General features: G+C 40.1%; 1 protein-coding gene across 1 annotated transcript in view; it reads right to left on the bottom strand.

Moving 5' to 3' along the window:
• SLC16A10 (solute carrier family 16 member 10) overlaps window positions 1–27,953 on the bottom strand; it is a 69,934-nt gene that overhangs the window by 10,513 nt on the left and 31,468 nt on the right. The window contains exons 2-3 of the mRNA XM_023750091.1: window positions 23,892–24,092; window positions 18,970–19,432 (exon numbers count right to left, since the gene is read on the bottom strand). Of these exons, the coding sequence (XP_023605859.1) occupies window positions 18,970–19,432; window positions 23,892–24,092 (664 nt within the window). The remainder of the gene's footprint in view (window positions 1–18,969; window positions 19,433–23,891; window positions 24,093–27,953) is intronic.

Here is a 27,953-nt window from a genome sequence, read left to right as displayed (position 1 = left end):
TCCTTAGTTTAGCATTAAAAGCCCTCCTTGACCTGTCACCAATCCATCTTTGTACCTTGATTACCTACCAACCCTGGACTCAGAAGTAGAGTAAATACCCAAATGCCTGCAGGACTCAAGCCCAGTGCAGAAAACCGACCGCTGGAGAGGGGAGCGTTCCCACAGAAGACCACCAGTGTTGCCAAGCTACCGCCCAGCCCCCTTTTATTTTAAAAAGCAGAAATCTGGACTTTTGTGTGGAAGTGCTGGCACCTTACTAAATTTAGAACACTGCATGATCCAACCCCACCCATGCCAGCCAAACAAAACGTCTGCAAACTGCATTAGGCCAGCTTTGATCTCAGCCCTAACCCATCTGGCCCAGCAGGATGGGTATATTCAGTGTCTGACACATTCTTACCTCACTACATTTCTGCTGCTGCTTCTGCCTTCTTTAACTTTCTAAATTCTATCAATTCTTTAAGAGTCTGCTTAATCCCCCCCTTTTCTACAAAGCTGCCCTTGGTTACCTCAGCCTCACACCCCCTTCTTGTTAACTGCCTAAAGTTTTCACTGGCACCTTAAGTACTGGGTTCCTTCCCAGCCTTTATAGCTTCTAACTCTAAATATACTCGAGTAAACTCTTCCCTGTCAAACTGGACATATCTACCTGCCTGTGACAAAAGTACCTCAGGGTCACCATGCCCCATGCTGAACTCATCTCCCCTTACAGCCTGTCCTCCCTCCATGTCAGTTAACACGACTGCCGTTGGCCCAACTACCCGAGGCAGGAACCTGGTAACTATCCTACCAGTAGATTACTTCCTCCCTCTCTTCAAATCCAACAGTGATTTGACCTCCTAAATCTCTGCCAAACATACTTCCTTTGGCCCACGTTCCTCACAGTCGTCTGTCTTTCTTTCTTTCTTTCTTTCTTTCTTTCTTTCTTTCTTTCTTTCTTTCTTTCTTTCTTTCTCTCTCTCTCTCTCTCTCTCTCTCTCTCTCTCTCTCTTTCTTTCTCTCTTTCTTTCTTATTATTTTATTGAGAGGAATAGAGAAATAGAAACATCAATGATAAGAATCATTGATCCGCTGCCTCCTGGATGCCCCCTACTAGGGATCCAGCCCGCAACCAGGGTATGTGTCCTTGACCAGAATTGAACCCAGGACCCTTCAGTCCACACGCCGACGCTCTATCCACTGAGCCAAACCAGCTAGGGGCCCCCACAGTGTTTCAATTCAGGTTCTTACCACTCCTCACCTAGACCACTACAACAGCCTCCGAACAATGCTTCTTGCTTGAACCCCACTCCTAAATCTCTAGCCTATATTCTCTGAAACCATCAAGTTAAGTTCTCTGCCTCAGATCCGTTTACAGCGCCCATAACCTTCAGGGTAAAGTTCAAACTCTTGGTTTGACAGATAAAACTTTCCTCCTTTGCTACTGCAGCCTCACCTGCAGCTGCCTCCTTATATTCTCCATGTTAATTAACACTGTGTTGTCCAATATGGCCTGAGCTATTGAGTACTTTGAATGTGGCTAGTCAAACTGAGATGCACTGTAAGTGTAAAACACACAGCAAATATAGAAAACTTAGTGGGGGGGGGCACGCAAAATATCTCAATAATTTAAAAATATTGATTCCATGTTGAAATAGTATTTTGGCTATATTGATTAAATGAAATATGAAACTACTTTCATTTTGTTTTTTACTTTTTGACATATGGGAAAGGGTGGGGGAGGTGAAGAAGGGAATAGGGGTGATAAATGGTGATGGAAGGAGACTTGGGGTGGTGAACAAACAATACAGTGTACAGATGATGTGTTGTAAAATTGTGCGCTTGAAACTTGTATAATTTTGTTAATCAGTGTCAACCAATAAAGTCAATAAATAGGAAAAAATAAAATATGGCTACTAAAAATGTTTAAATTCCATATGTGGCTTGCATTATATTTCTATTGAACAATGTTGGTCTAAGAAATCCACTTGTGGCTGCAAAGGTAAGACAGCTGTCAATAAAGAGCCCCAAACTGGCTTATTCCTCCGAGCCCTTATTACTTCCCATAAGTGAGATGTTAAAGTAGAAAGAGATGGATTCCTTCTCAATTCTAAAGAAAAAGAATCACCTGACCTAAAGCAGGTGGGATGGAATTAAGTGTGTTCATTGGTTTTATTTGGAATTGGAATCTAGACTCTACTGTATTAACCCACTTCAGGAAGCACCCAAAGGATCTATTATAACTTTTTAAAATTATTTTTATTGATTTCAGAGAGAAGGAGGGAGAGGGAGAGATAGAAACATCAATGATGAGAAAGAATCATTGATTGGCTGCCTCCTGTACTCCCCTTACTAGGGATCGAGCTGCAACCCAGACATGTGCCCTGACTGGAAATTGAACCGTGACCTCCTGGTTCATAGGTCGATGCTCAACTACTGAGCCACACTAGCCAGGCTCCCTCCACATTTTTAAGGGGATGGATGGTTTTTGCTTAATGTCTTGTATATAATATTTACGTAATTTATTACATTACAAATATGATAAAAACGTTGGAGCATTCAAGTTAAAGGACAGGCATACTCTGAGGTATTGTAGGTTCAGTTCCAGGTCACCACAATAAAGCAAGCATCCCAATAAAGTGAGTGAGTAGAAATCTTCTTTGCCTTCAATTTGTAAAAAAAAAATAAAAACACAGCAACTATAAAAGCAGCGAGTATCATAATAAAGCAAGATAGGCCTGTATATATCTTTGGTTAATAGTTCAAAAAAAGGGGAGAACTGCAAGAGACTTAAAACAAAGATAGCTTTCTTTCTTTTCTCTCTCTCTCTCCCTCCCGCCCTCCCTCCCTAATCCTCACTCGAGGACATTTTCCCATTGATTTTTAGAGAGAGTGGAAGGAAGGGAGAGGGGGGAGAAAGAGAGAGAAACATTGATGTGAGAGAGACACTTTGATTGACTGCCTCCCACACTCACCCTGACCCAGGCCAGGGGTGAAGCCTGCAACCTAGGTACATGCCCTTGATGGGAATCAAACCTGAGACCTTTCAATCTGAGGGCCAACACTCTAACCACTGAGCACACCAGCCAGGGCAAAGAGAGCTTTATTCCTGACGGTGACCTGAAGTAACAGCTGACTGACGGAAGTACCAAGTGCTTACAGAGGCAGTACTTTTGGGACGCTAGGAAAGCGGGGCCAAAAGAGGCCCCGTAGAGCACTGCAGGGTACGGAACTAAAAGACTACAACCGCCTTTGCAGAATGGCAGGGGAAAACGTCAACAATATGTCTCATCCCTTGTTGTTGCAGTTACTATGCACTTTGGAAGATAAACAGATTCCAGGCATGCAGTCATCGGCTCTTTTCTGTGATGATTCTGATTCCCCGATCCTCTTGTCCTTCCTCTTCAGATATTTGTCAAACTCAGAAGAGGGACAGACAACAGGTAGGCATGTGCACCCACTCTGTCTCTAGGAGAATGAAGTCTTTGGGCTGGGGCAGGGGCCCTGCATCTTTTACATTTACATGGTACATCCAAAAACATGGCGAAAAATGCTAGACAGTATTTTCAGTGGTTTGGGAACGCAGAATGATGTCTGCGGTTTCCTACTTTTAACAGGTAGACTGAGTTCAGAACACTTTCACTCTCTTCTTGCTTTTCACCCCAGAGATTAGCAACCTCAGCTTGTTGCCTCTCCTTTGCTTGCAGTTTAATTTCTAAGACTATATTCATTCACCATTTAAAATGCCATTCCATAACTCTAAAGAGCATTCTGCTTAAATATACATTTTGATTGAACTTGTTGGGGTGACACTGGTTAATAAAATTACTAGATAGGCTTCAGGTATATTAAATACACTTTTTAAAAGGTAAACTCAAAAGAAAGGAGCCTGGCCCCTTTAAAAATTAGATGTACGTTTGAAAGGGCGTAGACAGCCTGCTAGATGGTTAATGGGTAATCTCAGAATTTGTTGCAAATCAAAACTTGACACTACCCTTTGACTTCAAAGTAAGATGAACAAGTCTTCTAATTGGAATGCGGGTTTGGTTTGTTTCTTCTTTCTTTTTTAAACAACTGTGTTTTCTCTATCTCTGTGTTTGCTAAGAAAAGGGAGTAAATTAAAACAAAGGAGTTTTACATGAGCACTGCACCCCAGTGAGGTGATTAAAGGTAGAAGAAAACTAACTCCACAGATTTGGGTACATAAAATTAAGCCCTTTACATCATATAATATTGAAATATGACTTTATGGCCATTAGATAGGTATCGATTAGGTCAGCCGTAAAGTATCGTTTTAGCTTATTAAATCTGATCAACGGTGCTTTGAGAATAAACAGCTCTAAGAAATGCTTGAAGTAAAAATACAAAATGTCTTTGCCTGCCAGCACTTTTAAGGACTATCACTTTTAGGCACCCCAGTGTCTATTATTAATAAGATTTTCTGTCATGACTACACTTGTGGTGCAGGTATTGACTGCCTCCTCAGCAGCTGACCAAATGGAGAGCAGACCTTTGGCCCAACAGAAACTCTAGAAGGCATGGGTAGTTGGTTCTGTTTGTTTTAAACAGCCAGTCTTTCCATTTCATTACGCTGGGTTTCCATGGTGTCCGTAATCACACATGGCACCATTAAGACATGTAAAAACTGGGACAGAGAAAAAAGAGGGAAGAGTTTCCAGAGTGAAGATTATTTAACAACAACAGGGCTTGAAAAAGAAGAGTTCAGAAGGAAGAAAGATGGCTGATGGTGGTCTAATTTTAAAAACATTTTCTAACTGTAAACAATCTTTAAAACCTTATTTTCCCTTAAAAAAAACCCACAATTCTCCTTAGATTAAAACATAACAATCCATCCTTGATATAGCATTATTTAGATCAGATTGAGATTTGACAAAATGTCCTACAGTAATTATCAACCCAAACCAATTTGGAGCCCAGCTGGTGTTGCTCAATGATTGAGTGTTGGCCCATGAACCAGGAGGTCAGGATTCGATTCCCATTCAGGACACATGCCCAGGTTGTGGGCTCGATCCCCAGTAGAGGGTGTGCAGGAGGCAGCCAATTAATGATTCTCTCTATCATTAATGTTTCTCCCTCTCACTTACTCTATCTGAAATCAATAAAAACATATTTTAAAAAAACTTGGATTTAGATTCCAGTTCAAATAATCCTAATTTTTTAAAATTGATTTTAGAGAGAGGGAGGGAGGATGGGAGAGAGAGAGACATCGATTTAGAGAGAGAGAGAGAGAGAGAGAGAGAGAGAGAGATTTGTTGTTCCACACTGTTATTCCACTTATTTATGTATTCATTGATCCTTATATGTACCCTGACTAGGGATCAAACCCTCCACCTTGATGTATTGGTTGATGTGCTAACCACTGAGCTACCTGGCCAGGGCACACTCGAACCATTTTTAAGTGTATAGTTCAGTGGCAATGAAGTACACTCAACTTCCTGTCAATCATCACCATCATTGATTTATAGAACTTTTTCATTTCCCCAAACTAAAACTCTGGACTATCAAACAATAACTCATCTCCCCCTTTCCCAAAGCCCTTAGCAACTCCCATTCTACTTTCCATATCTATGAATTTGACTACTTTAGGTACCTCATCTAAGTGGAATCATATAGTACTTGATCTTTTGTGTCTGGCTTATTTCACTTATCATGTCTTCAACGTCCATCCACATTATAGCATGTGTCCCAAGCATTATCTTAATAAATATATATATATAAAATTTAAAAAATGTTTTTATTGCTTTTTAGAGAGAGAGGAAAGGAGGAGAGAGATGGAAACATTGAGAGGTAAACATCAACACAGATTGCCTGCCTCCTGCACACCCCTGCTGGGGATCGAGCCTGAAACCCGGGCATGTACCCCTAGCCGGGAATTGAACTGGTGACCTCCTGGTGCATAGGTGGACACTCAACCACTGAACCACACCGGCCGGGCTAAAATATATATTATTTTATTCATAAAGTACTTCTTTTACTTCTCCTTTATGTTATAGGTAGGCATTGACTTTTTAAAAAAAAATTATGTGTATAGGTAGGTTTATGATCCAGGAATTTTATTTCAGAAATAAAATAGGAGGCACTGGATCTGACACACTGCTCTAGACATGTGACAGGGTTGTAGAGCTTAAAAAGAAAGAGGTAGGATGGGACACTAGATCTGAGTCATCCCAACCCCTGGATTCAGAGTGGCCCTAAGAGCTGAAGAGCAGGAGCAAGGAGATGCCTGGCAGAGAATTATGAAAAGTCAGGAACATAAAAAGGAAACCATGTGATCACATAAGCAAAGAGAGTTAAGTAGGGACAGGGATGCTTGATTTATGTTGTAGCTATTATAATTCTTTTTAAATTCAATAATCAATATATGGCAGCATTTTTAATCCCATGGGTCTAAAGGGGCATGGGCCTGTGTTAGTCTACTACTTGCTAGTGTGATCACCCTCATGCATGCCATTCTCTGGAGGCAGCTGGAAGAAGGTACAAAGCATAGGAGGTATTATTTTATATCAGCAGGGCTGACTATGTACCTCTTGTCACCCATTTCCACATCTTTAAATTATTCTACATTGAAATCAGAGTAGATAAGCATACTTTTACTTCTATTATGTAAGCTTTCAACCACACCCTGTCACTAACTATGTGACCAGAGAAATACTCTAAACCAGTTAACTCCTTTCCTTGTAAGACAGATATAAAACTGTTCCTGCTTTTAGGGGTTATATATCGAAGATCAAAGAAAGGACAAACTTGAAGAACATATGGTGTTATTACAATGAAAAGTAGTTATCAGCAGGGAAATTAGTAGACCTCATATTTCAGCAGTTCAACCAAGCTATAGCTCAGCCTGAAAATGGTCAAAAAATCTTTGCATGCCAGGCACATGCTAGGCGCTGGGGATGGAGCACTGAAGGGGCTCTGTCCCTGCGCTTGCAACATGTTCAGTCTACCTTACCTGTTTCTTCTGTATCAGTTCCTGAGGTGTCAGGACACTTCCAACATAAAACTCCCCAATGTCTTTTGTAGACAAATCCACACTTTTCACCAGCCTTTCCCATACTTTCACTGAACACACTATACCAGGGGTCCTCAAACTACGGCCCGCGGGCCACATGCAAATACAAATATTGTATTTGTTCCCGTTTTGTTTTTTTACTTCAAAATAAGATATGTGCAGTGTGCATAGGAATTTGTTCATAGTTTTTTTTAAAACTATAGTCCGGCCCTCCAACGGTCTAAAAAACAGTGAACTGGCCCCCTGTTTAAAAAGTTTGAGGACCCCTGCACTATACAATATGAGGGTCTAACAAAAATATGCGACCGCTACATTTCAACTTAAGTTAAAATTAGATCTTTTTAAATATTTGTGAATTTCTTTCTCCCTAGCAAATTTTAAAATCCTTTGGTGATTTGGGGCCTCCATCCTAGAGATAATTTTCATGCTTGAATAAATCATGCATCATTTCTAAAAAAAACTATTGAATTATCTACAAATACTTATTTTTTACTAACTAAATATAATTTGGAACGTGTGACAAACTTCTTCTGCCTTACGAAGCAGCAGCTCTGTTTTAGTTTAATTATTGGTAAATGATTAGTTTTCTAGATTTCTTATGTATTATGTCCTGTTCTCCTATCAAGTTCCTATTCTAGTATATTACAATTTTTAAAAATACTCAAAAGAAAAAAAAAACACCTAACTTGTGTTAATGAGAGCGTTCTGTAGATATTTAACTTCACCATTAATGAGTCACAAGTGGCCAGCGAAGACCCTTATTCATCTAAAGTAGGAGAATGCTGGTGAATACCGCCCAAGGTATATAACGGATAAATGGGCAAATTTGCACTAACCTGAGTAGTCAAATTGCAGCAGATGTTGAGATCTGCAGGGAAATAAATGCAAGGTTAGAAAAGCAAGAAAAGCATAGACACCATTGAAAAAATCTAAAAGAAGTGGGAATAAAATGAAGGAGAAAAGATGTCCAATCATTCATGTAATATCCACAGGAGAACTGAGCGACAGTAGTGTATTATTAGAAGATATAAGCAGTGAATAAAGTCTCTGAAGGAAAAGCAATGCTTGGGTACTCTGTAGGAATGAATTTTCAACATGCAGATTTTAATACAGGGTGAGGCAAAAGTAGTTTTACAGTTGTTCATATGGAAAACAATAATTAATAAATAGTAACACAAGAATAAACTGTTTTGCATACTCACAACTGTAAACCTACTCTGCCACACTCTGTATACATGTAAGGTTTGGACATTTCTTACGTTGACATTTACTTGGCACAGCAGGCAGGATTCCAAAGAAGCCCGTACAGGACCACCTGCAGACCTGGACCTGGTGCTAGACTCCAGCAAGGCCCTTTGTGCCCCACCAGCATTGGGTGAACTTGGGCCACTGGTCTCTCAGAATCCCGGTCCTGCTTTAGGATCCTGACTTGATTGGAGCTGTTCTTAGAAAACCCTCAGGGTGGACAGGGTTGAAATAATCCAGGGACATGGAAAAAGATGAGTGGCTGCTTGTAATTGGATTGCTTATCGGGAGTCTGAACAGAATCTTTGCTGGTTAAATGAGAGACTGAACTCTCCCTAGCTCGGAAAGAGAAATGATACTTGCTTCCAAAGTCAGTGGGGTGATGACAGTTGTTTCAGATCCCCAAATCCGAAGTGGCAGAGATGGGCAGTACCAGGCATCCAGGTGGTAATGCAACCAATCCCCGAGAAGCTGGTGCTTCCCAGGCCGACAAGCCCCGACAGTCCGCCTCCCATTTAATAGTAAGATGGCCAAGATGAGTCCCCTTTAATATTTCTAAGTTAATCTTTTGTGTGCACAATTAGAAAAAGCCAGCTATATTTTCACTGGTCTCTCAAAGTTTCAAAAAGAGGATTTACATAAATGGATCAACAACCTATGATGTCTTTTAGGTGTCAAACCAATTCTTTGAGGTATTAAAAATGGATGCCCTTACTTTTAAATGGGGACAGGTCATTTGAAACTTGACTTGTCCAGGACAGATATAAATTGTGAATGCTTCAAAAACAAAACTTATATCCAACTGTTCTTTTATAAACTGTGAGTTTTTCTCATGACAACAGGTCTCTGTTTAAGTCTGTCTGTGTCTATATATGTATGCTGTAAATGTGAGAAAATTTTCTACCTCCAGATGGTATTACTAAAATTAACTTAAAGGCAAGCAGTTGTAAGGATTGGGTATTCTAAAATGATCAGAAATATAGAAACTAACTCAAATGCTTTTCAAGTACACATGATTGAAGGTTCTCTTTAGTACATAAAAGTTAAAGTTTGTTGGTTTAAGTAGGACAGACATGGCTTTTGAGTTACTGAAATCAAATACACTATTTCTACTTTACCTGGGTTTACAAAAATAAGATAATGTTAATAATTGACTCTGACATCAATGAAATATGTTTCTAGAGGTTATAAAATTTTTTCATAAATTTGTCACGCTAAATAATGCTAATTGCTTACTTCTTAGTTTTCAATGCAAATTGAGGTTTAAAATCTCAATATATGTAGGAATAACTTTGTAGTGTTCCAGAAGGGCCCCAGGATCACCTCAAAAGATTTGTTTTTATGTTATACTAGAGGCCCGGTGCACGAAATTTGTGCACTGTGCGGGACCGGGGGGGGGGGGGTCCCCTCCACCCAGCCTGCACCCTCTTGCAGTCCAGGACCCCTCGCTCTTTACCGCCCGCCTGCTCACTGCTCCTTACCGCTCGGCTCGCTGCTCCTTAGCACTGCCACAGAAGCAGGAGAGGATCCTGCCACCGCCACTGTGTTCACCAGCCGTGAGCCTGGCTTCTGGCTGAACAGTGCTCCCCCTGTGGGAGCGCACTGACCATCAGGGGGCAGCTCCTGCATTGAATGTCTGCCCCCTGGTGGTCAGTGTGCATCATAGCAACTGGTCGTTCTGGTCATTCCACCGTAAAGGTCGCTTAGGCTTTTATTATATAGACTAGAGGCCCATTGCAGGAAGATTCCTGCAAGAATAGGGCTTCCCTGGACCTATTCCTGCAAGAATAGGGCTTCCTGAGGCCAGAGTGAAGCAGAGAAGGGAGCTTTGCTCCCTTCCCGCCTCGCTCCCTCCCGCCTCCGCTGCCTTGCTCCCTCCCTTCTCCACCGCCTCGCTCCCTCTCGTCTCCACTGCCTCATCTCCACCGCCTCGCTTCCTGCCTTCTCCGCTGCCTCATTCTCTCCCATCTCCACTGCCTCGGCTCCCTCCCTTCTCCGCCGCCTCGCTTCCTCCCATCTCCGCCGCCTCACTCCCTCCCTTCTCCACAGCTTCGCTCCCTCCCATCTCTGCTGCCTCGCTCCCTCTCGTGTCCACTGCCTCGGCTCCATTCCCTTCTCCGCCGCTTTGCTCCCTTCTGCAGAGCTTGGCTTCCTTCTACACTGTCTTCAGTCTTCACTCTGCACTTGTGTATGCAAATTATCTGCCATCTTTGTTGGGTTAATTTGCATATTGCTCTGATTGGCTGGTGGGCATAGCGGAGGGATGGTCAATTTGCATGTTTCTCTTTTATTAGTGTAGATTGCATGGGAAGCATTGTAAAATAAGCAATGAAAGAAACTTCTAGGATGTGTTGCATGAGTAAACAATGGTTGGAAATTACACAAATAGGGCTATGGGAAACCCAAGACAGCCACTTACTTGGTTCTTCAAAGCTCCTTAAACAACCCCATTTTTTGGTTTTTGCATTCCTTCATGCATCATAGTGTGTTTAAGCTGTGTTTAGGAGAAGGAACTTGACAGGGCTGACATTATTGAAAGGAGATATCTTCCACTATTGCCAAGATTTAATAAAGTCACTCCAAGAAAATGAATAGGTAACCACTTCCTTTGACAGTGAGCTCTCAGGAGACAAAGACTTTAGATTTTGTTTTTTGGAAAGGATGTCAAATAAAAGGAACTCTTCAACCTCATTAGAAGGGACCTTCTCAGGTGCCTAACTTCAAATGGACATCTACCCTTGTCTCTGACACTCGCCTCCACCTACAACAAACATCAAAGACTCCTCTAGGATGAGAAACTGCTGGCATCAGAGATGGACAGCTATCCCAAGACAATAAAGCCAGTTTAACTGCTACTGGCAACTTTGAAGAACTGGACTGTCAAAATGGTAAAGCAATCAATCTCTTGATTGGAAAAGGAACCCTATGAGTTGACTTAGGCATATGTAAAGTAAAAAACAATCTCTTTCCTCAATTACATAATTCTGTTTCTACTATGTACACATACATTTTAGGCTATGATAAGCTTCCATTTATTATGTATGGAAATTCTTGGATGTTACACCTGGTTTTGCCACTTGTATAACTGTGAGTTCGGGCAAGCAACTTAAACTTTCTGTGCCTTAGTTCCTTTACCAGCCTAAAAAAAAGTGCACTTAAATGTCCTGTACAATCCCTTTCAACTCCTAAATTACAGTAATACCTTTTTTCAGGCATTTGCATATTTTATTTACAAGCTATACTCTTAAGACTGAGGCTCAAGCCCAGGCTGCACCTGGTACCAGCCTTGCAACCCTGAGCAAGTAGTCTTACCATCCTGTTTAAAAAAAAAAAATAAAAAAAAAGGATGAAACAGGCCAAAATGGAGTCACTTTTGCTAAGCCATATCACCAAACCAAAACTTAATATCCTAATTGCAGTTTCAGCCTCTCCTGGGAGTGGAATTTTAAACCAATCAGTTTGGGATTTCCTGAACACTACTGAGGTAATCTGCCTGTTAAGACTCCCTGCTGTCTCCCAAGGGAAGGTGTCCTTGCCTGAAATAACCCACTCTTCTAACTTCTTAGTCCCACCCTCTTCCTGCCTATAGAAACCTTTGTACAACTCATCAGAGTGTCCTTCTAGGTGCTAGATGGGATGCTGCCTGATTTATGAATCGCTTAATAAAGCCAACTAGATCTTCAAATTTACTCAGTTGAATTTTTTAACACATCTGGTGACAGCTTCAGAACCAAGTGAACTTCTGATGGCATTCTGGGACAATGAGAAACAGGCACAGCGCCACAAACACAATTTTGAGGTCACTGTCTTTCTCCAAGTATCCTTGGGACATTGGTGAGTCCCTCCAGTTTGTCACACTGCTCTCTGAGTTCAGCTCCAGATCTGAACATCTTTCCTTTCCAGGTCAGGTCAGTTTGAGATGGGAGACAATTCTACAGGATTTCTGGTACCAACAATTAACTAATCACACACAACCTTATGATTCGATGTGACAATAAGATGCAACTCTATCATATGACCTATATATTTATGGTTCAAGACAGGGCATTCACACTTGTTGTATTGGCTGTTGTCAATTTTTTATTTGACAATCTAAGGAAAAAGAGGTCAGTGCCCCTGACTAAAGAGTCAAGTGTTGCATGTTTAAAAATTCTTCCAGCACACCAATTGAAAGTCACTGGGTTAAAGGATTGTGCCTGGAGCCAGTTGAGTTAGCAGACTCTTTCACCCAGAGCCAAGCACCTAGCGTTTCAGACTGCAAGGAAAGTAGGATGTATTTTTTTACTACAAAAAGGTATGAGAAATGAAACTGCATTTTTGTTAAGTGAGAATAATTTTGTTTAAATTAGAATTTCTGATTACAAAGGATAAACTAAATGTATACAAAAAGCTGAAGAGAGAAAGAGAATTTTACCTTGTGGCTAAAAATTGATTATTGTTAAGGATTTTTTAATTAAGTTAATATCAATGCTGTATTTATGTAAAATCAAAACTTAATTTTTTCATCTGCTAAAGGTTTTTTTTGAGTAATCTGTTGAAAGCAAATTTCTGTGTTTTATATTATCTTAACCAGGTCTTTGATTACTTAAGAAAACTGAATCTTCTCAATAGTAAGAGTTAACTTTCTGTATTTGTCTTTGTAATATTTTATTGTCACTTTGGTAAAATATATAATGAAATACTGTTTCATAATAATCTGTGATCCTTATTTATTTAGTCAAGTGTCCAAACCTTTTGATATTTTTGACAAAACTCCAAAAATCAAATTCTAAATGAAGTCTTTTTTGACTTCAAACTAACTTGGAGATTTCCCAGAGAACCCCTGAGAGACAGAAGGGAAACTTGCAAGATGAAGAAAACTTTGGTCTAGGTCCAGAGTGGCTGATACTGGGCAGCATTCCACCTCTGACCCAATGAAGGACCAGCAGACTCTTTCAACAAAAGAACATAAGGCTTAGAGTGTTCAGACCCCAGCTCTGAGCATAACTCAGTGAGTGACCTTGAACAAGTACAGCTTAGCAGAGTCATTTCCTTAGGTCTAAGTATATAGTTATTTATTACACTTATTACACTCGGCCTTGTGATGGTTATGTGAGATTTTGTGGACATGCCTGACATGTGATAGAGTCTCGACAAGTGACCCTGAATCTCCCTCTGAGGAAGCCACACAGAGAGAGAAGCTATTCCTAGTTGCCCTGAGCTCCAGGCTTAGTGCAGTATTCCTGCTGGGACCACCACATGAACAGAGGTGCCCTAGCTAGTGAGGTTTAACAGCCACATTCCATTTTTGACCCATGAGAGCATTTGGCATTAATCAAAGCTATAAAATATCTCTTGAGGCATTACATGCTCAACTTATTGGCTTGTTTGCCTCAAATTTTCATTTCTAACTAAAAAGTACAACTTGTTTGTTCCCAATTACAACTGGTCTTGGTGTCCACTTGAGATGGGAGACAATTCTACAGGATTGAGCATTGAGGATGGAGCATTGAGAAAAGTTGTGTCACCATAGTCACTGCTCTGTGGTCAGTGGTCTACGCTATGTGGACTTGTAGTTGGCCTCCAGCTCCCACATCCTCATGCTAGTCTTATACACACCAAGGCTCTTCGAGTTTTCAGTTGCTACACAGTAAGGCAGACACCAATTGTTTAGCTTTCCTTGTTAATGAGGATAGCCACCAAGAATTCCTTTTCCCTCCTTCCATACACTTACAATTACTACAGAGACACAAAACTTTCTTCTGTTTATTAGGTTACTAGAGGCCCAGGGCACAAAATTCATGCACGGGAGGGGAGGAGTCCCTCAGCCCGCCTGCACCCTCTCCAATCCGGGACCCCTTGGGGGATATCCCCTGTGGGATCAGGCCTAAACCGGTAGTCAGGACATCCCTCTCGCAATCTGGGAGCGCTGGCTCCTAACCGTTCACCTGCCTGCCTGCCTGATCACCCCTAACTGCCTTCCCCTGCCAGCCTGATCGCCCCTAACTGCTCTCCTCTGCTGGCCTGATCACCCCTAACCGCCTCTGCCTCAGCCCCTGCCACCATGGCTTTGTCTGGAAGGACGTCCAGAAGATGTCTGGTCTAATTAGCATATTACCCTTTTATTAGTATAGATAACTTCAACATATGCATATAAAGCTGTAGTTCAACGCAAAACACATCAACTCTTTCCTCCATCAACAGATGGCATTGGTATTATTTAATTATTCTGAGGTTTGCTGAGTTTGTGCTTATTTGTTAAGTGTTTAACGACTATGAATACCAGAATGTCTTCTAAGTACAAAATGTGAATAGTAATTGTGGCATCAAAGCAGAGAATTTTAAAGATTAAAATGGTGAGAAGATAAATTACTTATATGAAACCACCAGTAGAATAAAAAGATCTAGGGTGTCCTGGCCAGTGTGGCTCAGTTGGTTGAGCGTCATCCCGTGCACCAAACGGTTACCAGTTCGATTCCCAGTGCAGGAGGCAGCCGATTGATGTTCCACTCTCACAATGATGTTTCTCTTTCCCCCTCTCCCTTCCTCTCTCTCTAAAAATCAATAAAAAATATTTTTTAAAATATGTTTTTAATCGATTTTAGAGAGAAAGGGAGAGAGATAAGAGAAACATCGATGAGAGAGAAACAGATTGGCTGCCTCCTGCACACCCCCTACCAGGGATCGAACCCGCAACCCAGGCATGTGCCTTGACTGGGAATCGAACTGGTAACCTCTTGATTCTTGGGTCGACACTCAACCACTGAGCCAATCCAGAAAAATTGAGGGGCAAGCTGATATTCAGGGATCAGGGTGAAAAGGAGCCAGCCAAGAAACAAAGAAGGAATGATGTATCATCGCATTTCCAATGGAGAGGTAGGAGGAAAACTAAGAAAATGTTGAGCTTCTGGAAGCTAATGAAAAACTGGAGGAGGAGCCATAGCAACGTAACCCAGAAAACTAAACAAACTCTTAGGCAGAAGGGGCACATCATAAAAACTGAAGCAGCTGCTATTAGAAATGGTTATTTAGAAAGCCAGGTCTCATCTGAACTGATCTGTAAGATCTGTACCCTCCCGATGGAGACTGTAAGTGGGTAGGCCTAAGAGATCATTTGAAGCTTCCAGGGAGCAATATGACGCTTTATTTTTAAAAGTGACACTGAAAGATAAGACCTCCAACTTTGCTTTGAGAGCAAGAATGCCATAAAGCATACATAGTCCCCTCTCAAATCATCATGAAAAGACTAATAAACAAGATCTTACGATTAACATAACCACAAGAGCACTTCATTCTGAATCTTTAAAAAGACCTAGATAGGTAAATTAGTTCCCTAGTTGATTAAGGATCTGGTTTTAACCCAATTCCAATCCTGTGAAGTTTTTAACTAACCACTGTTCCAAATGGATACCACTTTCTCCTTTGATTCTATAGCCCCTGAAACTACTCAATCGGCAACCACATTGTCTTAAAATAACTCATATTTATACCAGAACTGGATAGGAGCTTTGCATATGTTTTCTCTAATCCTTACAACAACTTTGCAAAGTTGGGTTTCTCCCTATTTTATAGGTGAAGAGACTAATGCTTAGAGAGGTCACCCAAGGTTGTCCAACTAACAAAGAACAAAACCAGGATTCAAACTCGGCTCTGAATTGATTCAAACTCAGATCTGTCTCACTTCAGAGCCTTTACCTTTACCCACCCCACAATACTGCATCTAAGTACTACACCAATTATCGGTCCCTCTCTCTGTGGACCCCCAGGCAAGTGTTCAAATCTCTCAGTGCCCCAGTCTTCTCATCCATGAAATAAGGATGATACATCAGAGCGAGTGCATTGTTTTTGAAGATTAAATAAGATAATGTATGTAAACGTCCTTTATAAGCTATAATGGTTTTTATTACATTACTAGATTTTATGTTCCTTCAGGACAGGTTCTTATGCCTTACATATCTATGCCCTTCAACACCCAAAAAGTGTTTAATACGAATTGAACAACATCTACTGGTCTTTGGAAAGATTTGAGATACCTTTTCCCACTCTGAGGAGGAAAGAGGTGTCCCATTCCAGGAAGTCTGGATTAACTGTCCTTAATTCAAATCTTAAATTATAACAGGTCGACAACTCAGTGCACCCATCAAACACGAGTTTCAAACACCTACATGGCATTTAACTGTCTGGTGTTTGCTCTTCAACGTGGCTTTCAGTGCCATAACAGTTCGACAGAGAAAATCCCAAATATCAACACCTTTCTAAGAAAACATGCCTAAAGGAGGAAAAGCAGGAAAGAGGCCTGGCTTGTTATCAGAGTCGGAAAAAACCTCACTGCTCCTGTACTACCTGATTTATTGCCTCCTGGTGAACACAGTGTCTGTAACACCGTCTCACTCATCACTCACTACTAAGAAATTTGTTTAAGGAAGTGACCATAACATATTTATTAAGTTTTATTAGGCATACTCATTTCCCCCAGTAAGATGAGCATATCTGCCCTGGCCCATGTTTCTCAGTGGATAGAGAGTTGGCCTGTGCACTGAAGGGTCTTGGGTTCGATTCCTGGTCAAGGGCACATACCTGGGTTGCAGGTTCAATCCCACCCCAGTCAGGGTGCGTGCAGGAGATAATCAATGTGTCTCTCTCACATCAATGTCTCTCTCTTTCCCTCTCTCCCCCCTCCTTCCCTTCCACTCTCTCTAAAAATCATTAGGAAAAATATCCTTGGGTGAGGATTAACAACAACAACAAAAAATAAGATGGGCATATCTGGTGGTATATCCAGGGAAGTGGCCCACTGTGCTCCAAAATAAGGCTATTCTAGATTTGCCACCAGGTAAGCACAGTGGAAGGGAACCAAACCGTGCTTTGCTGTTATATGATTCTTAGGAAGTCACTTAACATCATTTCTTTTCTTTTTTATTCTATTTTGAGGGTATGTTTATTAAAGCTGGGGATAATGAAACAAGGAAGGACTTAGGATAGAAGAAGCAACAGGAGAAAGGGTAGGTGAGCTGCTTTGGCTCACTGAGAAGTCGGAAAGAAAGGGGGCCTTGGAGACAGGTTCAGGGGGTAAGTCTGGGAGGAGCTGTCGCTGCCCACTGCTCCCCTCGTTGCAAGTCTCCTGGGGTCCCTTAGAGGTTAGGAGATCTGTGCCTGTGGGAGAAGAAGAGGGGAACGGGAAAGATGCAGGGGTGCTCCAGGGAGAGAGAGAACGGCAACATCTTTGTTAACAATGGGTCTGTTTTCCAATTGCAAAACATAGGCTAATATTACTTATTCTGCCGCAGATTTCTTGTGATCAAATGAAATAGTATATGTTAAATTAATTTACAAATTATAAAAATATTACCAGAAATCTGGACAATCACCTGCTACTTGTGCTTTGATAAATGTTTGGTATAGCAAAGCTGGGAGACTGATTTCTCTGGGTGTGTTCACCTTACAGTCCCAAAGAGAATTATTTAAAAAACTCTACTCATCTTTGAAAAGAACATAACAAATGTTATCTTAATAAGAGAAGCCATGGGAGAGGGAGTTGGTAAAGCTGATCCTTCCGCAATGGATCTGTAGTCCAACAACAAAAATATAGTTTCCAATGGTTCGGATATGCCTTCCTAAAAAGTGTGCAATGGATCATTAGATCAAGATGTAGCCACATACTAGCTCATTTTACCCAGTACCTCAGTCACTAAAAAATGCCAAGTGGCTCACAGTACTAAAAACTAGTTCTTCTTGTCTCCCCTGTGGTCATCCCAGATGCTTCCCCAACACCTCTGGCAAAAAAAGAATAAGTGGAAATGAGAAATAAAAGTATACTTGGATCCAGGACGTTCCTGCCATCTCTCTTCATGTTTCCTTAACCTAATTCCTATGAACTGGGCATAGGAACCCACAGTGTTGAATATAATTTACCAGCTGACCCCTTGTGCCCAGTAATTTTTTGACCTATGTTACAAACTTTCACTAAAACTTTAAAGAAAAATCGCACAAATGTCCAAAAGTAGACTAAAAGCTGGATAGGATTCCGGTTCACACACATAGTATGCATACAAAAGAAAAATTTATCTTAGTATCATTTTTGTTTATCAAGTATGATGACCTGTAAATACACTTTCAGCCACAACAGTAAGAAAAATGGAAAAACACATAATAAGCATCTTAGAGCAAAATCTGCCAGGTGCAAATATTTTAGACACTGCTTATTCTTGGTTCAGTACAAATAGAGATAAGCAATATAAATTGCTGGAGCACTTGAAATCCTAATTTCCTATGAAACCCTTCCCTCTCCTCTCATTGGGAACTTGCTAACATTTCTTAAGTAATCAATCCCAGAAGTATCCCACAAGTGAATGTCAGGCTTCTTTGTGTCAAGGCCACTGGCTTTTCCTATTTACCTAATTTCCGCACCCTGTTTCAAAAAGAATTTATTGATGTTGGCAAAAACCACTGCACCATCTTTGCCCCTGATTATGATCTGCAAGCCACTTGAAGCAACAGTGACCCATCAAGTTTTGAAGTTGTTCTTATTTGTTTAGGTTTAGTGATGTTTAAAGTATCAAAGCACACCATTAAACATTTCCCCTCTTTAATGATCTGATAGCTCTGTTGTCTTAAAAGACCTGAATTGTGATCACCAGAGATTTTAAGGCCAACTTCAACCTGATCTATTTTGCTCTTCTAGGTTTTCCTGTGTGAAATAATATCTGTTACCAGCAAAGCCAAGGAAGCATACTCACCAAGTGAACATAAGGCACAAAGTATCCAAAAAGTGCAAGCGGGATTCCAACTGCCCACACTGCGTACGCTGTCACCTTGAAGATGGCAAAATTGAAAATTTTTTTGGGAGGACTGAACTTTCTCCTGGAAAAGAGGGAGGATCTGTTGCCTCCTTTGACTCCACTCTCTTTAGCTCTGACACTGGGCACAAGAGGTCGGTAAGTAAAGCCAGCCAGAAAGAGAACAAACATGAAGATGCAGAGGATCCTCAGCGTGTAAAAGAGGTCCAAATTTTCGGTCAGAACCCTTAAAAGGAGAGGCAGCAAAATTGTGAAGAGACTGCTGCCAGCGGTGACAATGCCATTCACCAGTCCGAGGCGCTTCTTGAAATAGTGTCCCAAAATGACCAAGGAAGGCTGGTACGCAAAGGAGCAGCCACTGGCAAATATGATTCCATAGGTAAGGTACAGAGGTTCGATGGAACTGTGTGAAGACGAAAAAAAATGGAAAGCAGCTTTCATTATTTTTATCACGTGCTTTGGTAGAATAAAACCTTAGCAAGCAAGTTGGTTTTAGTGAATCAGTGTATTTTCTACAAATAAAATGTAACTAAAGACAGACAGGTGAAAAACTTAGTAAACCAAGAATGTGGCACTAAACATATTTTAACTTAATCTGAATGGGTAATATAAATGCCTCAAGTATGTGGAAAATGACCGCTAAGGTCATCGGTGATTTTGTTCCTCCTTCTCTTCCCATGGATTTCCCGTGAATCCTGCAGCACTGGGTAAAAGCTGTGTGCTCTCCACACTCACACAGGACGGGCCTCAGTGAAACCGACAGTGTTAAAACTAACACAAAAACAACTTAGTCTCAATAAATGTTTTAACTATGAAAATCCATTATTTTATGGAGTTTTCCCGGGCACAAAGGAAAAGGCTGTATTTCATATTTCCTCCCCAAGGTTATGTCAGGAACATCTGCACAGAAGAGCAGTTGTGTCTCATTTTTGCTGGCCTCAGGGCTGCAGACCAACCTTCGCCCTGTACTGCACTGTTCTCGGTGTTATGCAAGATAGCAAGAAGTCATATTCTCATTGCAGAAAGATCAAATGAAGCATGTTCCCAGTTTGTAAGCTTTAAGGCCACATACGTCTCAAAGAAATAATAAAGGATTCAGAATTTTATGGTTTAACCAAGTAACTTAATTATATATCTCTTATAAAAACAAAGGAGAATATCATTACATTCTTTTAAACAATTAAGGAGAAAAAGAAAACAATATGTTTTCCTTTGACATGTCCAATTCAAAAGGCTATTTATCAAATAATAAAGGCAAACTATTTAATAGAAATTAAGATAAAGTTGGTTAATAATTAAATTTTGGACAATACTAGTCTAGCAATATGCTGAGGTAGGCACAGGAACTCTAGAATCTGATAAAAATTAAGCATGTTTGCAAACCTCTCAGATGCCCTTTTCCCTCTATTAATCCACAACTAGCACCATCTTTTAATCAGGTTCCAGAGTCACTCCCAGATTAACTTGACCTCACCCTGATCATCCATTACTTTATCTCCACTCTTTATTCAATAAACATATATTCAGCAGCTACTGTGTTCCAGGTACTTGGTGAAAAACAATATTTAAAATGTGGTTATGCCCTACTCATAGTCTGCTTAGTAAAACAAGATATCTATCCCATATACTACAGAACAAAATATAAGTAATATTTCATTTATTCTGCATCAATTTTTCCACAGAAATAGTTTTCCAGATAACTGCAACTTACTTCTTAAGGCACTACTTTATTTTTTTATTTATAATTTTATTTTTATTTAATTTTAAAGGAAGAATCTAAATCTATTATACATTTCTCTGCTTTCTTCAAGGTGTATATTAAAAATGGTATTCACCAGGGGAGGCTGGAAGGAGTGGTGGTAAGAGATCAACCAAAGGACTTGTATGCATGCATATACGCATAATCAATAGACACAGACAGTAGGGGGGTGAGGGCCTGTGCTGGGGGTGGGAGAGGACAATGGGGGGAAAGGAGAATTATGTAATACTTTCAACAATAACGAATTGGCTGGCGCCATCTAGTTTTCCAGATGACCTAATAAATTCATAATTCTTTAACAAAACAAACAAAAAAAAGAATTTAAATTTTAAAAAAATGGTATTGAACAACACAGTATCGTCATGAACATCAATTGCTATATGATTACACCACAGTACTGTAGAGCTGTCAGCTGGAAGACCAGGGAGCCACGGATATAAACTGAAAACATTCTTTTGGACATCATTTTAAATAGTAAATACTTCCTATCTCTCCCACAAAGTCAAGTACATAAGCTTTGTGATGGCATTTTCACTGCCACTGAGTCCTTTACATTTACTTCTAAATTTTCACCTCGGTAACAAATCGGTCAAATTGTTGAAAGTTTGACAACTGAGGAAGTGCAGTGTAAGTCAGTAAGATGCCAGTCCTGTGTGTAAAAAGGATTCAGAGAAGGGAAACTGACGTGCCCTGGGATTGCTGGAGAAAGTTTTCCTAAGAAGGTAGAACTTGAACTATAGGAAAAGTGGGTCCACTGTTCAACACTTGGAACTTATACCACATTTCCCCTTGCTCCGGCGTGTTGCTCTAAAAGTGCAGTATCTTTTGCCAGGCCGGTGTGGCTCGTGGTTGAGCACTGACCCATGAACCAGGAGGTCATGGTTTGATTCCAGATCAGGGCATATGCCTCAGTTATAGACTTGCTCCCCAGTAGGGAGCATGCAGGAGGCAGCTGAACAATGATTCTCTCTCATCATTGATGTTTCTATCTCTCTCTCCCTCTCCCTTCCTCTCTCTCTGAAATGAAAAAAATAATAATTTTTTTTAAAACATATTTTTCAAATAAATAAAAGTTTGGTATCTTTTGACCAGTGGAACTGAGTGGAAAATATGAGAACATTACATGTAGCAAATACGGTTTCAAGACATTTTGTTGAGTCACAATGTAAAACACATTTCATAATTTTTACTTCTCAATCATCAAAAGTTTGAAAAACATTGCTTGCTGTAAGTAGGTTTGTATATATGTTTTTTGTCTACCAAATAAGGTAATAAGTTACATGGGTTTTCTACCGGCTGGTCATCTCTCCACCAAAGCCTGATTGTTAATATATTCAAGTGCTTTACCCACACGTACTGGCAATGGGTACCTGGAAGCTTCCAGATCAAAACAGGTATCTGACAAGTTGGTAATAGCACAATATTGTATTATTGCTAAAAAACAAGAACTCAAATTATCCCTGGCTGGTGTGGCTCAGTTGGTTGGAATGTCATCCCATGCACCGGAAGGTCATGGGTTCAATTCCCAGTGAGGGCACATACCTAGCTTGTGGGTTTGAGCCCTAGTTAGGGAGGCAACAGATCGATGTATCTCTCTCACATCTATGTTTCTCTCTCTCCCTCTCTCCCTTTCTCCCTCTAAAAAAAAAAAAAAGTTAGAACTTCCTTTAAAAACAAAAAAAGTGAAAGTAATTACCTAAGCAGAATCTTATTTCAAACAAAATTTTGTTTCTTTAAAAGACAACTTTAGAAGGGAAAAAATCATAAAGGCACTATAAAGATGGCATATATATTTTCTATCAAGACATAAAAATAATTGTTTAGAATCCAAATAAAATTTCTAGCCCTAGCTGGTTTGGCTTAGTGAATAGTGTCAGCCTGAGGTCTGAAGGGTCCTGGGTTTGATTCTGGTCAAGGCCACATACCTCAGTTAGAAGCTTGATCCCCAGACCTGGTCGGGGAGCATATAGGAGGCAACCAATTGACGTGTCTCTCTCACATCAATATTTCGTTATCTATCTCTCCCCCTCCCATTCTCTCAAAAAAATTTTTTTTCTAAGTTAGGTGAAAGAAAGAGGCTCATTTTAGAGATGAGGAAGGGGTATAGGTAGGGTGGGTGGGGGGTAAAATTAGTAAACCAAGGATTCTGTTGATTAAATCCAGAATATTTAAAAACCATCAGGGCAACAAATGTAAGTGTGTGTTTTTTTTCTAATGATTCAATAATGCTTTTCAACTAGTGCATGAAGATAGCTAGGTAAGGGAAAGAGGCAAAAAATTAGGATTAAACCACTAAAGTAGACATAAGATGGAAATCATTTTATGAGGTTTTCTTGTTAATTACCTGTTAGCTAGAGCAATATATTAAGCCAGTGTTTCTTTAACCAGGCATTATTCTGACAATGCAAAGGGATATACTAATAGAGTTGGGACTGGAGGGAGAAGTGCTTCATACAGTAATATGCCCATTAGCTCTTTGCAGTTAGTTCCTCTTCATTTGTATGAACTATATCTTTAACAGACACAGGCAAAATGTACTGATATTTTTTTTTCTTTTAAGCTGCATTTGACCACTTCATTTTGCCATAATCTTTTTAAATTTTAGTGTGTTCTTTTTTAAAAAAAAATGCACACAGGAATTCTCTACCTGGGTTGAAATAAATAACAAAGTTTTTTTCATTAATAAAAATATCTCATATCAAGCCTATGAACAACTGCTTCAACACACCACTTATTATACCCTTCGGGCCTCAGACTGAGCTGACCTTCAACTAATGCTATTGCTTTAGACAACTCATTGTATGAGTTCTTTTAGGATTGTTATGTGATTAGAAAAAAACTAAAGGAGAAACATTTTTCTTGCTCCAGGGAACATATACCGATAAATCCTGAACAATGTCTAACTGTTAGGCACTATAAGCAAAAACACTCAATTTCTCAAGCTCTGATTTGCTGCTATGGATAACAATGAGAAAGTCATATTGCTTACAGTTTAAGCAACAAAAAGGAAGATGTTTTCTTGTAAATAGCAAAATTTCGGAAAGGAAAATTTTAAGGTACCTAACAGTTCTCGAAAAGCAACATGAAGAAACCAAGTCCTTACCTTACAAAAGAACTGGACATGAGTCCAATGAATCCAATAGCAGCACCCACAACAGCTGTTTTCCGACAACCAAATATGTCTGTGAAGATGCTGACTATTGGGCAGCAAAAGAAAATCATCCCCATGGAGAGAGAACTTACCCATGCTGTAAAGAGAGAAAAAAATAAAAGGGATATTACGACATGGTAAATTACATTTGCACTTATTCCACAAGTTATAATACATATTAGGAAAATAACAGTCAAAAACTGGAAAGAATCCAAATGTCCAGAAATAAGTGACTGGATAAACAAATTATGCTGTATTCGTATAATAGAATACTACTCAGCAATAAATAAGAATGAACTATTGATAAATACAGCAACATGGATGAAAACCAAAATAATCATGCTAAGTGCAAGAAGTCAGACCACAAAGGAGTCTATAAAGTATGATTCCATTTATGTAAAATTCTAAAAAATACAAATTAATTTATAGTGCCAGAAGTATATCAGTGTTTACCTGGTTGGGAGCAGTGGGGAGGGAGAAGGGAGGAGGAAGCTGGAGGAAGGAATTATCAACTGGCACAAAGAAACTTTTAAGGGTAATGGTATGTTCATTATCTTCACTGTAGTAGTGGTTTCACTGGCTTACTAGTATATACATATGACAAAACTCACCAAATTACATACATACCTTAAAAATGCTAAACAGTTTATTACGTCAATTATACCTCAATAATGCTGATAAAACAAGAAATGAATCTATATGGAAGATTTCAACAGCAACAAAAAACAAACACACAAAATAAAACAGAGAACTACAGGGAGAACTAGACAAATCCACAATTGTAGTTGTATATTTTAGCACATCTCTCTCAGTAATTAATAGAACCAGAAGACACGCTCCCCACCCCCAAAAAAATCAATAAAATATACAAAAGTCTGGATGACACTATGAATCATCTTAACCTATTAACATATATAGAACTCAATATCCAACAATTGCAGAAAATTGTTTGCTCTGCCAGGGAAAACATTAATCACTGATGAGAGTGGGGTGGGGACAGATGCAGGAGAGAACTAATCTCTCTGGAATGCCTTCTAATCCATGGGAAGGACCTGCACAGAACTGTCTTAGATCTTTAGGCAGCCCTGCAAGGTATATTATCCTCTCATCTTAAATATGGGGGGAAAGATTAAAGATGTTAAATAAGCAACTTGCCAAGGCTTTGCAACTTTAGTGGGATCCAAACTAAACATTCAAGGTGTAAACAGGAATAAGAAGATATACCCAAGAGTCCTTCATTAAAAAACATCCACCATGAGTACCCACAGGCAAGCACCATGGCATATATATATATATATAATATTTTTTAAATTTATTTCAGAGAAAAGAAAGGTGAGGGAGAGAGGGATGGAAACATCAGTGATGATAGAGAATTATTGATGAATCGGCTGCCTCTTTCCCGCCCCCAACTGGGGATGGAACCCCCAACCCAAACATGTATCATTTCTGCCAAAGAAGGTAAACATCAAGCCAGCCTAAGTGGAGAAAGACATGTATTTCAAAAAAGTCCTTTTGTGAGATCTTGAAGAATTTAAAAGTAATTTAAATCATAAAGCTTTATGTTGCCATTTAATACTTAATAGCAGCATGTGCTATTTAAAAAGTAAAAAGGAATATTAATACCTCACAGAGCTTAGAGTATTAAAGGTCATTCTGGAAAGCTTATACTATCCCCATCCCCTTCAAGAGGAGAGAAAGAACTGTGTACTCCAAGCATGTCAAACTCAAAGGCTAACACGGGCCAAATAAACAAGGTTTAAGTTCATGTGGGCAGCAAAAAAACACACAAAAGCTTCGATTTTCATAGAAATGTAGGTTTATTTCGATAGAGACATGCTGAATACAAAGGGCTGAAATAAATAATTAACATAAAATAATATAACATTTTAATAAAAATATTTTTTTCTTGAACATTAACTTACCAGACACTGAATAACTGCACAAATTAATAATTGTAACACAAATAAAACTATTTTTCTTATTCTCCGAAAGCGAAATATTTCCTGATGCACACACCAAACAAGTCAGTACAAGACTAATGATGTGGCAATCGGCTGCTAAAATATTTGCTGCTAGGATTAGTGGAGAGAAATGGTGCGCCTGTGCGTAAGGGAAATGAATGCAATACGATTATAGTAATCAGTCATTAGTGAACGTTGTAGTTTGTTATTAATAACTAGTGGCCTGGTGCACGGATTTGTGCACATTGAAAGGAAATTAATTAGAAGAAATATTTTAATATCACTATTCTCCCCTTTTCCATAATAAAAGTGTCAACCAAATTCACGATCAACAGTGACAGATCAAAACACACACGTGCGATTGGCACCAGCGAGAGCTTAATATGTATCGCACACGTCAACTTAGCCTTTTATAGATATAGACTAAACCTGCTTGATTAGACCTGCTTTCTGATGTAGCTAAACTTTTTCCAACCCAGTGAAGCACCCCAACTTCTCTTTCAGGTAATTGTCAGCAACACAGCAGTAAATATCAACATGAAGCAGATTATTATTGTAGATCACGCAGGGAGAACAAAGGGTAAAATATTTAACTGCAGCAGTGTTTGCCTATATTCTGCGCAGTGAGAAAACCTGAAGTCATTTTCAAGGTCCACCATTTCTTACTTCTTTTCAGTCGGGTCAAGTTTCTAAACTTTCTAAATCTCCGTTTTCCAGCTAATGAAAAGAAAATAGAATTCCACCAAGTCTCCTATCTACCTATTCCAGGATTTCTGTGAGGATCAAATGAGATGAGGCATGGGAAAATGCTTCACAGACATTTGGTTAAAGTGTAAATATTTCCACCTGGTTATAAAGCAAGTCGTGTTCCTAGGCTGAAGAAACTCCAAGGAGGCTAGTTGCTAGGGAGAGGAAGCTGCAAAATTGCTATGTGACGTCATTACCCAGCATCCACAGCCACTGTTTCCAGGCTGGGCTTGGCTGTGGGTCGCATTTTGCACCATGGGGTCTCGGCAGCGGCTGCAATTTGGTGGGCTGTGGCTCCAGGGTTGTGGCAGGGCCTGTGTCCCATTTGGGGAAAGCCGAGTGTTGCTTTGTGGGCACCAGGTCCACGGCGCCATTTCTCTGTAAAAGGCCAGTGCACGTCACAGCAGCTCCTGTGTTTTGAGTGTCTGCCCCCTGGTGGTCAGTGCATGTCATAGTGACGAGTCAGACAGTAGGACACTTAGCATATTAGCCTTTTATATACATACTAGAGGCCTGTTGCACGAAGAGATTCGTGCAATAGGCCTTCCCTTCTCCTGGCTGCGGGCACCGGTTTTCCTCCAGCACCCAGGACCCAGGCCTTCGCTCTGGCAGGAGCCGCCTTCTGTCCTCCGTCTTCGTGGCCCCAGCCGGAGCCGCCTTCTGTCTTCCATCTTCGCTGCTCCGGCTCACCTTTAGTCTTCACACCGCTTGGAGCCTACGTATGCAAATTAACCACCATCTTTGTTGGCGGTTAATTTGCATATCACTCTGATTAGCCAATGGGAGGCGTAGCGAAGGTACGGTCAATTACCCTGTTTGTCTATTATTAGATAGGATAGATTATGTATAGTAGGATATCGTAAAAATTAAGTTATGAAATTTTTATTAAAATGCTTTTTACATATTGTTATATTGGCTGGGCCACAAAAATATTTGTTGTGGGCCACATGTGGCCCACGGACCACGAGTTTGATATGCTTGGTGTACTCCATTTAAAGGGGTTTATTTGAGTACAAGTAATTCAGTCTAGGAAAACTCCAAGGTAACATTTCTGGTTAATCTCAAACCAGAGCACCTTCTGTAGCCCAGCACAGAACTTTGTATACATTTCCTACAGAGTTTTGTGCTAAGTAACATTTATTAGGTGCTTCCTATGTGCCAGGCACTGCTTAAGTGCTTTGTATGCATTACTATTTTAATCCTTCAACAACCCTGATTGAAGTACTCTTATTATCATTACAGAGGAGGAAACTGAGGCAAAGAATGGTTAAACAACTTGCCCAAGGCCACAAAGATACACAGGAGG

The sequence above is a fragment of the Myotis lucifugus genome, unplaced genomic scaffold (genome assembly GCF_000147115.1).
Source record: "Myotis lucifugus unplaced genomic scaffold, Myoluc2.0 scaffold_11, whole genome shotgun sequence".
Taxonomy (NCBI): domain Eukaryota; kingdom Metazoa; phylum Chordata; class Mammalia; order Chiroptera; family Vespertilionidae; genus Myotis; species Myotis lucifugus.
Note: the sequence above shows the minus strand (reverse complement) of the source record. Positions and strands in the feature narration are given on the sequence as shown.